The 14,671-nt window shown below is 40.7% G+C and overlaps 1 protein-coding gene across 7 annotated transcripts in view; it reads right to left on the minus strand.

Moving 5' to 3' along the window:
- Positions 1-311: 311 nt before the first annotated feature.
- igf2bp2a (insulin-like growth factor 2 mRNA binding protein 2a) overlaps positions 312-14,671 on the minus strand; it is a 54,917-nt gene continuing 40,557 nt past the window's right edge. For 5 of the 7 annotated variants that reach the window (XM_019352867.2, XM_019352869.2, XM_019352868.2 and 2 more), the window contains 9 exons: positions 12,642-12,764; positions 10,222-10,357; positions 8,227-8,364; positions 7,555-7,647; positions 6,716-6,838; positions 6,271-6,345; positions 5,988-6,119; positions 5,632-5,745; positions 312-4,482 (listed from right to left, as the gene is read on the minus strand). In XM_019352867.2, coding sequence (XP_019208412.1) covers positions 4,384-4,482; positions 5,632-5,745; positions 5,988-6,119; positions 6,271-6,345; positions 6,716-6,838; positions 7,555-7,647; positions 8,227-8,364; positions 10,222-10,357; positions 12,642-12,764 — 1,033 coding nt within the window. In that variant the 3' untranslated portion in view covers positions 312-4,383. The remainder of the gene's footprint in view (positions 4,483-5,631; positions 5,746-5,987; positions 6,120-6,270; positions 6,346-6,715; positions 6,839-7,554; positions 7,648-8,226; positions 8,365-10,221; positions 10,358-12,641; positions 12,765-14,671) is intronic. The other 2 variants (XM_003447348.5, XM_003447350.5) reach the window with 2 other exon arrangements.

Raw genomic sequence — 14,671 nt, forward strand, 5'->3', positions numbered from 1 at the left:
TACATACTGGATCGCCTGCAATAGTCTCATGCAAGTCTTTGCATTTTTCTCAGTTCACAAGTTAGGACGACAAAAAAACAAAACAAAACAAAAAAAACACTGCTGTGGTTCTGCACATCTGACCAGACTTGATCCTTCATCACCTGATCCATACTTGTTTTTGTTATTTTGGATGGTGTTGAATATTCAGTCCCATAGGCAGAACAACTTTTACCAGCACTTTTATTTTCAGACCTGGTTACTCTGCCCACTCATATCTACTTTGCATTTTCTTTTTCTTATCCCCCCTCCCCCATCCCAATCTTCAAATCTGTTTAAAATCCTAGCTAGGACACAATTTAACAGCAAGTAGTGATCTAACATGACTGGATATTAAAGAATCCCAGCTACTGCTCCAGACTACATTATTTAATCAGTGTAACTGACAAGAAAACCAGATCAACAGAAAACAAAATAAAGCCTAAGTTATTCAACCGCTGTGCGATATGACTAACAGCACTGTGCGTCCTCAGTGATGCGAGTGTGTTTTTTCTGATACTGAAATTAATGCCTAGCAACACCCTACTGAACCTAGAAACACCAAAATCCTTGGAAGTAAAAAAAGAAAAAGTTACTATGATGTTTGCAGGTTTTGCCTCAGACTGTGGCTGAGGGGAAACCTGCTCTTCTAGTAAAGAGCCAAAAACACAAGAGAGGCGGAGGCCTGAGGAGTCCTCTGCAATGCGAGAAAAGAACTTCAAATCTGTTCTAGGAAAAAAAACAAAGAGGGAAAAAAACCCTACTCCTGCCAGTCAGACAAACCGTAAGTGACAAAATTCAATTTTCCAGTGCTACTGCGAACAGACATGCCCTACTAAAGTGAAGCAGCCCACCGCAGGAGTCATGCGCTCCAAAAGAAGCACCGTACTGCATTCGTGTGGGTAAGGTCAGGGTAATTGAATCAGGTCTGGCGAGCTAACATCATCAGTATGAGGTACTGTACCGGCTGTGGTGGAGGCGTGCTGAAGCAGCCCCAGGCATTGTGTGAGTTTGATAGACCTTTATGTTTTATTTTGCTAATCTGTGTTCACTGGGACCCCCCCCCAAAAAAAAGATCCTCATCTGATGAAAAAGAAAAAAAAATCCCTAAAATAGCGCCAAAAACAAACTAACTTTCACTACATCATTTATTTATTATATTCCTTTGCCCTACACTGGTTTTAGTAACTGTAACTAAGTCAGCCTTGGATTCAGAGGTAATTCTGAAATGTACAGCACAAAAAAACGAAAAAAATGTAATAACTGGTAGATCGATGAGAAAACCATTTAGAGGTCAGCTTGAGGGAACCTGTGACTCTCTAAACTTCTCCCACCATTTCTCACAATGCAGGCGCAGACTGGTAGGTGTTATAGAGAGACAGAAAACGATGCATTAATGTGCGACTATTGTACATGTTTACAGATATACAGTTATCCTGTCGTACACAGTGACATTTCAACGACTAGAGTTGTTCTACATTCTACACAGAAGACTAGGGTTTCACACCACGTTCAAGAGTCCTGTCAGTGTATTTTTGCAGCTTTGTGTTTTCATCAAATCAACCCCAGAGGATGCTGTTATCAAATAGAGCTGGTAAAATTGGGTTGTTATAAAAAAAAAAAAAAAGTAATATTTTTTTTATGTTATTTTTTTTTCCACAAGTGAATAAACGTCGTGGTTTGTTTTTAAAAGTCTCAAAAAACCTGGAGGTACGATTGGGAAAGACAAAAAAAACGAAAACAGGAGGTACAGTCGGTTAGTTTCTGTTTCTATCAACTGATTTTTCTTTTTTTTGTTCTCTTTAATTTCTTTGAAGGTGAAATCAGTACACAACATCCACATTCAGAACCACATCGGGCAGGTATGTACCCCTTAGATCCTGCTCTTCATTCCTTTCTAGCAAACAAAAAAAACAAAACTGACTTGGAAATTCTTTTGTATGGCGTCCAGGCAAACAGTCCGACAAAGTTGACTACGGTTATTTTTTTGATTTTTTTTTTACAAAGTTTCACTAGTCGGCTGGACCTGAAGAGTGTAGAGATTACTGTAGATCTTTTCTCTTTTTTCATTTCATTAAAAAAGAAAATTAAAAACGCTCAAAATGATTAGTTAACAAGGCATACAAAAATGTGGAAAAAGGGGAAATGAAAGATTGGACTGAGGTACCCTGAAGCCTGAGGTAGATCACAATACTGACATGCGCACTGTTCACATCCCGACCACAAGTTAACGCGGTGGTTCACTTTTACTGCTCTCCTATTTTTTCAGGTTTTTATTCATTATATTATTATTCATAGTCTAGTTTTTGTTTTAGTTTTTTCAAGAAAATAAACACTTCCCTTCAAAATAATATGGCAGTGTCCCACTGAGGAAAAAAAGAAAAGGACTTTGTCTTCTTTTTGTTTCTTATCAATAGCTCTCATCACAAAATAGGAAAAAATAGATTCATAAATATTACTCTCTCTTTTTATATATATATACACACACACATACACACACACGCACGCACACACACACGGAGGAAGCTGTGCGTATTGGCAATAACCTTGCGTCTGGAAGATGAAGCTGATGGGTGATGTCTGAAAGGTGAAAAAAATAAGGCAACAAGCTTCTATGTTCTTCAAAGTAAAGCACAAAGGGACACCAGGACCTGCGTGTCCAGCGTGCTCGCAGAGCAGGCGGCCAGCTCGCCAAAATAAAAATTTTTTTTTTAAAAATAGCGAAAAGAACAGAGAAAGCGTGAGGATGACAATCTATGTGTCGTGTGCCGCTGGCCTGGCCTGCTGGACACGGCAGGGGTGATATCTGTATTTTTTTTCTAAAAAGGCTGCATATCGTACATTCACAGCTGTCATGCCATTTTTAGAAAGCTCCCTGACAAGAGAGGGTTAAAGCCAAACGCGGCTGCGGCTGGTCGTGTACCACAGGTCATACAGCGCCTCCCTAAAATCCAACCTCGCTGCCACCCCACACACCAGAAGTCTGCATCCTCCCTCCCCCTAACCCTCCCAACCCCGCCCCGAACCCTGTCCCCTCCTTTACCTGGCCCTCAGCTCACATTCTGTGCTGGCCCTTGCGACGTCCTCATAAGGCCAAGCGTGTGGCGGCGCGCGTCCGAAAAGGACCGGCTAACGGGCGAACGCGTGCCGCTCGTTAAGACGTCAGTTTTTGCTCTGATTGAAGAGGAGACGACGAGCATGAACACAGACGACGTCTACTGCACAGCATGACAGAATTTTACTGGCTACAAAAAAAAAAAAAAGAAAGAAAAAAGAAAAATCCCTCAGTTGCATTTAACCTCTCTTGAGCAAAAGTGGCAGTCAGTTCAAGGTTATCAAAAAGCTACGGAAAAATTTTTATCCCATTTTTTGAAAAAGAAAAAACCCAAACAAAAACAAAAGAAAAGACATGGTGTCCGATGAGAGAGAGTGATGAGAAGTGAAGCAGAAGAGAGAGAAAAAAAATAAGCTTAGCATCGGGTATGAATGGTGAGATATATTTGAAAGGGACGTTATCTTTTGCGTTGGCACACACACAGGCTTGTTACAAAGACTCAGAACCATTCACCTTATTTACTTATAGGGGTTTTCTTTTCAAATTTCAGTGGCCTAAAAATGGGAACAAACAAGGGGAGTGGCTGTCAATCAATCGATCAGTCAATCAATCAATCAATCAATCAATCAATCAATCAATCAATCAATCAATCAATCTCAGGTACAAGCAAAATACTAACACCAAGCTGTACTGTCATTTTGATGAATAAAATAACAGCGCATGCTCTCAGTTTGTATCCATACACGTTTCTACTGCATTAATACTGCTAAGGATATTTGATCTCACAATCTAAATATCTCAAACACGCGTGAGAGAAGGAGTCCGCTCTAACCCAAAATATCAATCACAATGCCTCGTATACGCTCGTGTTAAAATAGAGTTGCTTTTTCTCCTTTTCTTTTTTTTTAGGCCTATGTTAGTCCAACTAAAGAGATAACGTTATGCAGGGCGACAAACTAGTTCCTGTTTTTTAAACCGTGAAGACAACGGTTCCCAAATTTTCTGCCATTTCCACCTTTCTTGTAGGTTTTTTTTGGTTTTTTTGTTTATTTATTAATTTATTTATTTTTTTTAGCTTCAGTACGATTTCTCCCAATCTATCTGCTCTCACAGGGCTGGCAGTGCACACAATGCCCTCAGCCTTTGGCTCTCACTTGTGTCCCCCCTAGCGAAGTTCTTTGGTTTTGATCCCGGTGCTGCTGGTCTGCCCTGCATGTCCCCCCTTGGCCTTGGCCTTAGTCTGGATAGGTCTCTGTCCATTTGGGAGGGCTACATTCATTGGCTGGTGCCCACTGGAGCCACCCGGCTGGTCACTTGGAGTGATGCGGTGACACGGCGGCGCCCTGCTGGTGCTTCTGTTCCTGCTGTTTGACCTGTTGAATGATCTCCCGGATCTTCCTCTGTGCAGTCTGTTGGAGAGATCGAGAATTAACACAGCAGCAAAACATAACAGGTTCAAGTAAGAATAATGAACAAAGTAAAGGACAATCATCAATAAAAATACAAGTGTAGACAGATACATTTAGGTAAATGCAGTATGCAAGCTTTATCTGAAAGAAAGCGTTACAGATATGAGCAGAGCAACATCCCAGACTCTGTGTGTCCGTTTGTTTGTCAGTTTTAATATTGCAGAAAATGCATGAGCCGATTTAAACTCCGCTCAAAAAGAAAAGAAAAATACCATTTTATACCATTTTTAAAGCACTTGGATGCATTAATCGGGGCGCAGCCGACTGGGCCAACTAAATGTGATGTGTATGAAAGCCAGTGAACAGCTACCCATTTGTTTTCACTTTATTATTACTAGTTACTCATATAGACAGTTACATAACGGTTACATTCAGCACACTCAGCTTTGGGCTGATTAGATTTCTCCACCATCAGAAAACTTTCAAGTCCAGCTGGTTACAATGAAAACAAATTGTACTACCAGCTGTCTACATCTGCCAAGCAAAAGATATGCGCAGCTAAGAGCTCAGCCAAGGGGGGCAATATTAATGTTAACATCCTCTCCTGCTGTCACAACCATGAGCCTCTCGTTACAGGCAGATGGATGCTGCCTCCTGCAAAGCGATACTGACGGCAGGCGGCTCGGCAGAAAGGAAATCCTATGTACATAACAGAGGTCTGCACAAGTTTATAATAACTGGGTCACGATTTAAAGGTTTTTAATCCATTACAGGCACTTTGAGCAACACAATATAGCTGCTGTTTAGTTCAACTGTATTCAAAAGCAGGCAGACATTTATGCATCTCAAAAAAAAAAAAAAAAAAGGCTGCTCACACTAAAATAAGCTAGATGGTTTTAGCACTGCAGGCCAGAAGAGAATACACATAAACATAGGGGAAGCATGTTGCGGCTGAACAAAGAGCCATTAGACATAATACACCAGGTTTTAATGATCATATAAAAATCTGGACATTACACCACGTTTTATTGTTTTATGCGATTTAACAATGCCTTTTGTACGCTGTTGTTGCAGCCATTCTTTTGATACCTGTGCAGCAGCAGAACTAATGAGCCACATAATGAGCGTCGCTGGTTTAATTTTGCGTACCTGGCTGGCAAAGAAATGCCCACTGATTTTCACAAAGACCTCGTCGTTCTCATCAGGAGTTTGGTCCCGCGGTACGATGACCTCCGCGCTCGTAAGGTTCTGCAACTCGTTTACCTGAAACACCGACACAGACTCCCATTATCACAGCCTCACTTTGAATTTTACCTCCAACCTCAAAATTGTGTTTAACTGAAACACCCCTCGAAGCCAATAAGTAATTGCAGTAAACACCAGTACGTGAGACTCTCACAGATAAAAGTTTTATCATGTAAACATAACTAGCTCATTTAAATAAAAAGTTTGAGCAAGGCATTGTTGTCGCTGCAGTTTAAAGGACAATTCAAGCACATGCTTACCGTCTTACCACCTTTACCGATGACCCTGCCAGCTGCACTTGAGGGAACCTTGATGTGTGTCTCCAGTTTGACCTCCTCCTTCGCAGAGAAGAAGTTTTCCTCTTTCAGCTTTCCAAATATCCGACCTTGGGCCTGGAATACAGAGGAGGGAATGAGGCAAGGAGAGACTGGGGAAAATGGGGACAAACAATGATCCACTGCTGTTATGAAAACTATTTATGAAGTTAACCCCCCCTCAAAAAATTATTTAACACAAAGATTCATGCACATATGCAGTTTTTACCTTAAACTGAGCTTCTGGGGTTCCAGTAATGATGACCATCCTCTCAGTAACATCTGGACTCTCAGCCGGAGCAATCTGACACGCACAGAAAGACGCAAATCAGATTTCTAGCTTCTGAACAAATTCATGCGGTATGAAATCATGTAAAGCTTGTGGCCAATAAAATCATGAGAAGAAAATCCCACAAATATATTGAATGCAACTGAAGAATCCAATAAAATGAATTGTCTCTGATTGCATTATCTGAAATGTTTCTCTTCTTTTCCAACATTTTGAAATATGGAAATTGCTCCACCCCAAATCCATAAAACGCTGCTGGGTGAATGATGGGTTGAGGTTTATTTATAAAAACAAAACAAAGACATTCGCTCATTAGATTAGCGACACTCCATCCTCCCCTTTCTCCTTTCTTATTGAGCACACTGTTGACAGGCAACAAACGCACCTTGATGGAAGCTCCGGCAAAGTGGGCAAGTTGTTTGATGTGCTGACCCTTCTTGCCGATCAGGGCTCCGACTGCCTGAGTTGGAATAAAGAGGTAGACAACCTCCTGTTCTGGAGCCTGTTGCTGAAAAAGGACCACACAGAAAAGAAAACATATAAAGTACTTTTATTAAACTTTACTATTTATTTGACTGCGAAAGAAAAGAATATGATTCAAATTGTCGCAAAAACGGTTTTGAGCAAACTTGACAGATACTTGAAGAACGTCCGAAAAAGCTGACACCACATGCAAGGGAGGCTAAATTAAGCCCTCTTTGGGTAAACATCGCCCTCTGGCCGCGTCTGAATGGAATATTTCCTATTAGGGGTGATGCCTGCCCTGTGTTTTTGTTTTTCTTAGCATGGTAACACTCATGTAGTTGAGGTTTATAAAGTGAATTTTTACGAGCCACGGGATAACTCTGGGCTAAAAAGTCCCCTTCCAGGAATATTTGTGGTGTTCTGGTGACTGGGTGATGGCAAACAGGAATCCAGACTCTCTGTCCTACACAGACGCTGACTGAGGCGTTCTAACAGTCTGCTATTTACAAATCCACCTCATTTAGATCTGCCTTTATCTGTTTTACAGCAGGGTTCATGGTTTTACCTCCCATGCATAGAAGCTATGTGCAGAATGCACACAACCAGAAGAAATGCAAATCCTAAAGGGGTCTCTTTTCCAAAACATGGATTTCACCTGTTTTTGATTATTAAAGCAATTATCTAATAGGACAAACAAAAAACAAAACAAAGGATTCAGAGAGGAAACACTGACTGTAGTGCAGATTTGAGGGAACATACTGAGTGCTGGTGGGGGATGGCACTTGCTGGAGGAACCCCATACAGGCCACTGAGATGTGAAGAGTGACTCTGAAAGTGAAGTGACAAGCATGCCTATCAGATGGCATGTTAACACACATGTTAAAAGGCACAGGCACGAACACAAATCAAGCTCTTTCTTCGGGGGGAATTTCAGGGTAGAAACTCACAGTGAATCACACACTGAGTTTCTGGACTACGAAGCACGCACATGCATTCTCACACACTGTCTCACACCGCTTTGGCTTGCGCTCGTCAGGCAATGAGTGGAGACTTTGTTTTACTGACAGACTGACTCATCTCTGGAGAAGATGGGGGAATTCTGGTTGCTTCAAACTGTGTACAAAATCATGCAGGAAGACCTGAGTCAACACTGTAGTGTATTTTAAAAATGCACTTCAGGGGAGCCTGGTTTACCAAGTGTTGGAGATAAATTGCTTTATCAAGCCAATCTTTATCATGCACTTGATGTGGGTAAACCAGCAAAGGCAAAGTCATGCTCAAAGAAGCATTTTCAAAAATAACTTTTTCTTCCCTTTTATGGCCATGTGCTCAGGTAGTCTGTGGGAAAAGGAGGAGGGGGGAGACCAAAAAAAAAAAAAAAAAAAAAACCCCTCCCCCCCCCCCCCCAAAAAAAAAACAGAGGATACTCACTAAGAATGGGTTGTACCCTGCTGGCGCCACAGCAGGCACAGCGCTACGTGGTCCAGCAGCAGGGGGCAGCACCGGCAGACCAGAGGAGAAGATGCCCAGAGCGTTCAGGTTCAAGCCCGGGATCAAGTTGGCCTGTTGCTGAGCAAAAAAACAAAAAAAGAAGAGGCAATGGCAGAGTTTTAAAAAGTTATCACAGCAGAAGAAGATTGCTTGGGTTTTAATTAATGCAATTTTTTTTAAAGAAGCTGATCGGATTTTAACTTTCATTTAATATCCAAAGCATGCAAAAGGAAAAGAAAAAAGATCACTGCAGTGATCTTGGAAAAAACATAAGTTGAAGAAAGATGAAGAAAACATACAAAACACAAATGACTCGTCCAATTAAGCGCATTTTAAACTTTTTTTTTTTTAAAGTTAATAATGCAAGCAATAAACAACAATTTTTCAAGTGTTTTTTAATATAATAATAATAATGATGATAACTCTGATCCTTTTATTTAATCTGATACATTAAAGTTGGTCACAAACACAAAAAGTATTTTCTGTTCTCACATCACTTCAAAGAACACCACATCTGTGCTGACAAATAAGGATGCAGAGCTGGAGGAAGTACTCAACAACAGTTATGATGACTGAGGAAATGTCTGAATAATTTATCAATGAAAAATATCTCCAGTTTCCCAAATATACAGTAAATATTGACTAGTTCAATTTCCTATTTCCTACAGGTTATTAATTATTACAATCATAATGACATACTCTGCAAAATCCCCTTCATTTATTGATAATTAAAATAGCGTTTAGCTGCATGTCTCGTTGTGTCAACTGCCCACAGGGTTTTAAACACAAAGTGAAGGGATAAATCTTCCTCTAGGGGTTTAGAAAAATCTTCTACTGCATGAGCTACATTAAAATAAAAACCCACTAAACTCTAAAAAATGCTTGTTGCAAGCTTAAAATGGGTCTGTTTTCTTAACTCCTTAAAAAGATAATGCTTCTGTGGTACATGGTTTTCACAGGAGAGATGTTGTAAAAGCGTAACCAAAAAAAAAAACAAAAAAAAACAGAAAGAAAAATCTTCCCCCAAAGTCAAGTCAGCTATTCTGGTTTCATGGCCATGACAAGACAAGACTGCCTCCTTTCACTTCCTTTATCCCAGAACGCTCTCTGTAATATCCAGACTGTCACGCTAGATGGCCCTAAATGCTTACTGTAGAGCTGACGCTCAACCTGACAGGTGCCAGAACTGCTCGTACCATCCAGAACAACATGACAGCACGCTGCGTTATGATTATTTCTGAACAAATATTGAGACTGTCGCTGTGAAGGAAAAACTAATCAACTAATGCGCTAAAGGGAAAGAAACCAACTAATTCTGTGTTACTGCACGAGTCACATCCTGAGGAGCATCGTCATCGTTAATACAGTCACTTTATCAGCATTCATCTCTCTGCAGTACAACAGAGAGCATGCAGAGTGTGCCATCATGGCTATCGCTCTTCCTCAGAGGATGACCTCTCAGGCTGCACCGCTGGTGATGTCATTGGGGCAGTGTGAAAGAGGAGCTGGGCGAGAGGGCGGCCTGCACATATCAGGTGGATGCTGGGAAAAGCAGTGTGTTACAGCAGTAACACAGACACATACACAGCGGGGAACTAAGTGTGAGTCAGAAGCTCCATGAAAGAGGCAGACATACACACACACACACACACACACACACACACACACACACACACACACACACACACACACACACAGACATGCTGCGCTCAAACACTCGACTCACTGATGAGCTGTCCAGCGATCGTTTACTGTTATCCATTTACCAAGCTGGTATTACTAATGCTGGCGCTAACATGCGCTGAATGGAAAGGCAATATTACCCCGCCGTATATCATCGCTTCTCTCCGTTGTTCACCTGTCAGTCTGCGTGAGTCAACATACTAGCACACACAAACAATCAGGAGGCCTGCAGACGTTACCCTCAAGACTTACATTTATAGCAGCAATATCATTCTCGTAGGCTTCCCTCAGTTTCTTCGTGATTTCCACCTCAGCTTTACAACACGCATCTATGCTGCCCTTCACCGTGATGGTCCTCTCAGGGTTGTAAATAGTTAAGTCTTGTAACCTGAAAGGAAAATCACACGCACACAGACACAGAAATGATTACTGTATATGCTCACAGAAGGAAGACGTGCAGAGGATTCCCAAAACAGATTTAAAAGAATAATGATATATTTAGGTTCTGACTAAGTTTCCACAGGCTGGATACTACATTTCCCATAATGCAACTCAGCTCTGTCTTTCAACATGCTGCATTCACGTCATACAGGATGGATGGCAGTGAAGAGAAGCTTCCAGCGTTATTAATAAAAACTTGGCTGAGTGAGAGTTAAACAAACTGCACTGACAGTAAAACAGAATATCAATTAAATTTGCGTTTAACGCTAAACGACATATATTGGCTGACATGTTTTGTTCGTTTTTAGATTCTTGTTTATTACACATATAAGTCAGTCAAGCATGTGGGAGCTTTAAAAGTGCAGTTTTGGCTTAGACTATGATTCACACGTCAAAAAAAGACAGATACAATGATTTGTAGTCATGTTCCAACTATGCTCTGGGTTTAAAACATAGCATCTGATACATTTTCACTTCACCAGATTCTAAAAGAGAGATTTTTGGAAATGGTGTCAACAAAAACAAAACAGGTCTGCATTTCAGACTGGACAGACTGTTTGTTTTTTAAACCATAAGAGACGTCACACTTTGTTTCCTAATTGGGTCTTGCTGGTCACAAAGTGGTCCGTCACAGACTCATCATACACCTACCAGTCACATGACCCTTTCACAGAAGACAACAGCTTAAACCACCGGACAACATGCATGAATAATGCTATGCTAGCACCTGATTTAAATCAAATCCTGCATTTTATATTACGTGAACAGTGATGTAATGTGACATACTGTTCACATTTCAGGCTATTGAAAAAGTCTGTCCCTTTAAACTACTACTACTTAATTTATGTTACTCCTTTAATTCTCTGTACCTGACTGCACATTCCCTGAAACCTAGCGCCACGTGGCAGCAACTCAGACCTCAACTAGTGTGACAGGTCTGTTTGGTTGCAACACAAAGAAAATATGTCAGCGAAACAAAACAAAACAGGTAAAGCAAACGTTAGTAACCTGCCAGTGTGCTCACATGCCATTTTTCTCGTTCCACAGCTTTGACAGAAGTGCACAGACTGTCTGTTGTGAAGTCTTATCATTTTCCTCCCTTTCAGTAATGGACTGTTGTTTAAGATTTATTAGCTTAACCCCTGACATGATCAGATCAGTTTCACTCACGATGGCGGAGCATTGCAGACACATCAGCACATGAGCATAAATGCAAACAACTATGTCGCCCACTACAGCACAGGCTCCGCAGGGATCCAATGCAATGCTATAAATTAAGCTCAGCAAGTCAAGTGGATTAGCAGCAGAGGGACATACATATACAAATGGAAGCCAAACGAAGCAACAGTGTGATTGATGTTTTTATTCCGTTTGTGCAACAGCCAGATAATGACTTAATCTGTACATTTCAATGTTAACCTGAGAAATATAAAAGGAAAAAAATGCTTATGTCTATGGTTACCTGTTATCTTGAAAGCTGCTGGCAAATTTTTGAAATTCAAGGTGTCTGATACTCAGCTGAATCGTTTTTTTGTGTGTGTGTGTGTGTGTGTGTGTGTGTGTGTGTGTGTGTGTGTGTGTGTGTGTGTGTGTGTGTGTGTGTGTGTGTGTTCTATAATTTACAGAAGAATTATAGAACCGGCAAGCCCCATAGACCAGTTATCCTGGACACAAACGTTAACAGCTTTGAAGCTCAAACTCTCTGTACTCTGTTGGTGAACACAGTTGACACTGCAAAAAGACTTAACAGAACCATCAATTCTGAATCCACTATTTGAGCTTCTCAAAAGGGCTCTAGCCCGCTCTTCCTCCACCTCAACGTCTCTTTCTCAAGGCTCATTACATTCTCAGAGCTCGCAGACAGAGCAATTCATTAGCACTAAATGAAGGAAGGTTGGGGAGCAGAGTCCGTTAAATGGGGTGCAATCACTACTTCTCTAATATCATGTTCTGAAGAGAAAAAGCTGTAAGCGAATCATCACGTTACTTCTCTAACAACTTGGTTAAGTGTAACCACATGCCGACGGGTTAATGAGCACAAAAGAAGGTTGTTACGGTGGAAAGGGCTTGAAATCACTGTCTGTTATTTGTGATTTGGTTAAATCAGCGACAGTAAAAATCTTTCTTTGTCTTTGATCTCGTTCAAAACATAAATCCACTGAGGAGAATTGCAAATATGAGAGGTTACACATGTGTAAGAGCACCATAAGCAAGTTAAAAGCTGGACTTACGAGGAGATGGTTATCTTGGTCCCTGTGTCCTCCTCAATCTTCTTCAGGTTGCGGCCCTCCTTGCCAATCAGCCGACCCACAAGGCTGTTGTGGGCAAGGATTTTCAGAGGGATGTCCTCCGTCCTACACACAGACACATACATGCGTTAGGTGATATAGTACAAGGTAAGTGCTACAGAGTGTCACCTATAAGCTATGATATGGTGTCATGGGGAATGCAGAAAGGTTAATGCTGACATACCTCTGTTACAAAGCGCATTGTTCTATGAAAAACAAACCTGTGCTGATGCTATTCAAAAACTGCATTTCACAGACAACTCTAGTTTACAATACATACGCGGCAACAACCAAACCCCAGGAAAATGTTTTTGGTGACAGAAGGTGAAGGTGACAACACGGTGTAAGCGAAAATGATCTGTTGATTATGTGATTATGAGTCTCTTTTTGTGAGGGGGAATATGTCTCAGGTGGTACAAGTGGCTCCATCCCCAGACCCTCGAGCTAGCAGCACCTCACATGGTGGGTGGGTGTGTGTGTGCGCGCGCATGTGAGAAAGAATGAAAAGTCACCATAAAGGGCTTTGTAAAACCTAGATATTGTTAAATGGTGCAAAATCAGTGCAGACTATTTCCTTGAAACTGAATATTCTCTCCTGGACCTTTGCGTTTCGCCAAAATTGAATGTGACAAACTGTTTATTGCCTATTCCACATAATAACCTACCACTTTCCAAGTTTTTTTTCTCTGGTATGAATCAAGCAAATTGGCAGTGATTATAGGTAAACAATGTAAAAGGCTGTTTAAGCCACTTACTTTCCACTAATTGAGTCTGATTAATTGCCAAACCAACATAATGACTAATAAATATAAAGAATCAAGTTAGAATAAAGAATACCATTTCCAATAATTATCCTTCCAGTCAAAGTTGAGACATTAATGCATGTAAGTCCACTGTTTGGCCCTGAATAATATATTACAGCACATTTATCTAGAAGCCAAAGCAGTGATTTTGTTCTCTGGCTGCTGAGTTTAGTCGATTTAAAAAAAATATTCAGGAGGAAAACAGATTGTGTAAGCTGTGTAATTAGGGTGAAATGGAAAGTGAGTCCCAGTTTCTTTTACACAGCACAAATTATGATGATTTAACAAAATAAATTTTCCATGACTTTGAAATATTCTGAAATACAGACGGGTATAAAAAAGAATGCTTGTATGATTTTGACATTCAAGTCCCTAACTAGAGAAGGAAGAGGCTCAATAAATTAACTACTGATGATTCATGTATGATAGTTTCTGCTTTTAAACTCAGTGTACTGTACCTAAACTGTACATGGTGCAGTTATTACTTATTGAAACAGAAGGACTATCATTACTGTATGATTCATATTCCTCTCCATTGTGTGCCCACGACCCGCTATAGCCATTTTGGTGTGCTGGGTGAAATTGGGATTTGATTCCCCACACGACCACCACTCGCCTCTGCCTACGTATAATGCAAACAGCAAATATTTTTCCATTGCTACTGGGCTACCTGCTACCATGTTAGTAGTCACTTTAATGATTAAACAAGCCTTGTTATATAATGATACTATCATAAGTACAAATAATAATACAGAAGTACATTCCCAAGCTGCAGTATTGTTTCGCCCGTTTGTGCTGTTGGTTGTGAAATTAAAACTAGATGTTTTCACAAGGTCTCCTAGGTGCATAACAACAACAAAAACAGGTCCTTCTAGCCTGCTATGGTGGATTGCCAGTCGGCCTGGTGGTGTCATGATATATCATGAAGAAATTAAACTTTGTAGATATAAATGATGTTACATTTTAGTCAAACAGAAATGATACAATGCTTTTATCAAGTGTTATAGCTGCATAAATACTAAAAACAAGTCATTTTATCCATTTGCTGCCTGGTTGCTAGGCAACATATTGCCATAATAATAGCTGATATTAGATAAGAACCTTCAGGAGCCTAAGATGTACCTCTGTGCCAGGTTTGGTTGCTCAACCCCTGATCAGTTAGGAGGAGAG

This window comes from Oreochromis niloticus, linkage group LG16, assembly GCF_001858045.2.
Source record: "Oreochromis niloticus isolate F11D_XX linkage group LG16, O_niloticus_UMD_NMBU, whole genome shotgun sequence".
NCBI classification, from domain to species: Eukaryota; Metazoa; Chordata; class Actinopteri; order Cichliformes; family Cichlidae; genus Oreochromis; species Oreochromis niloticus.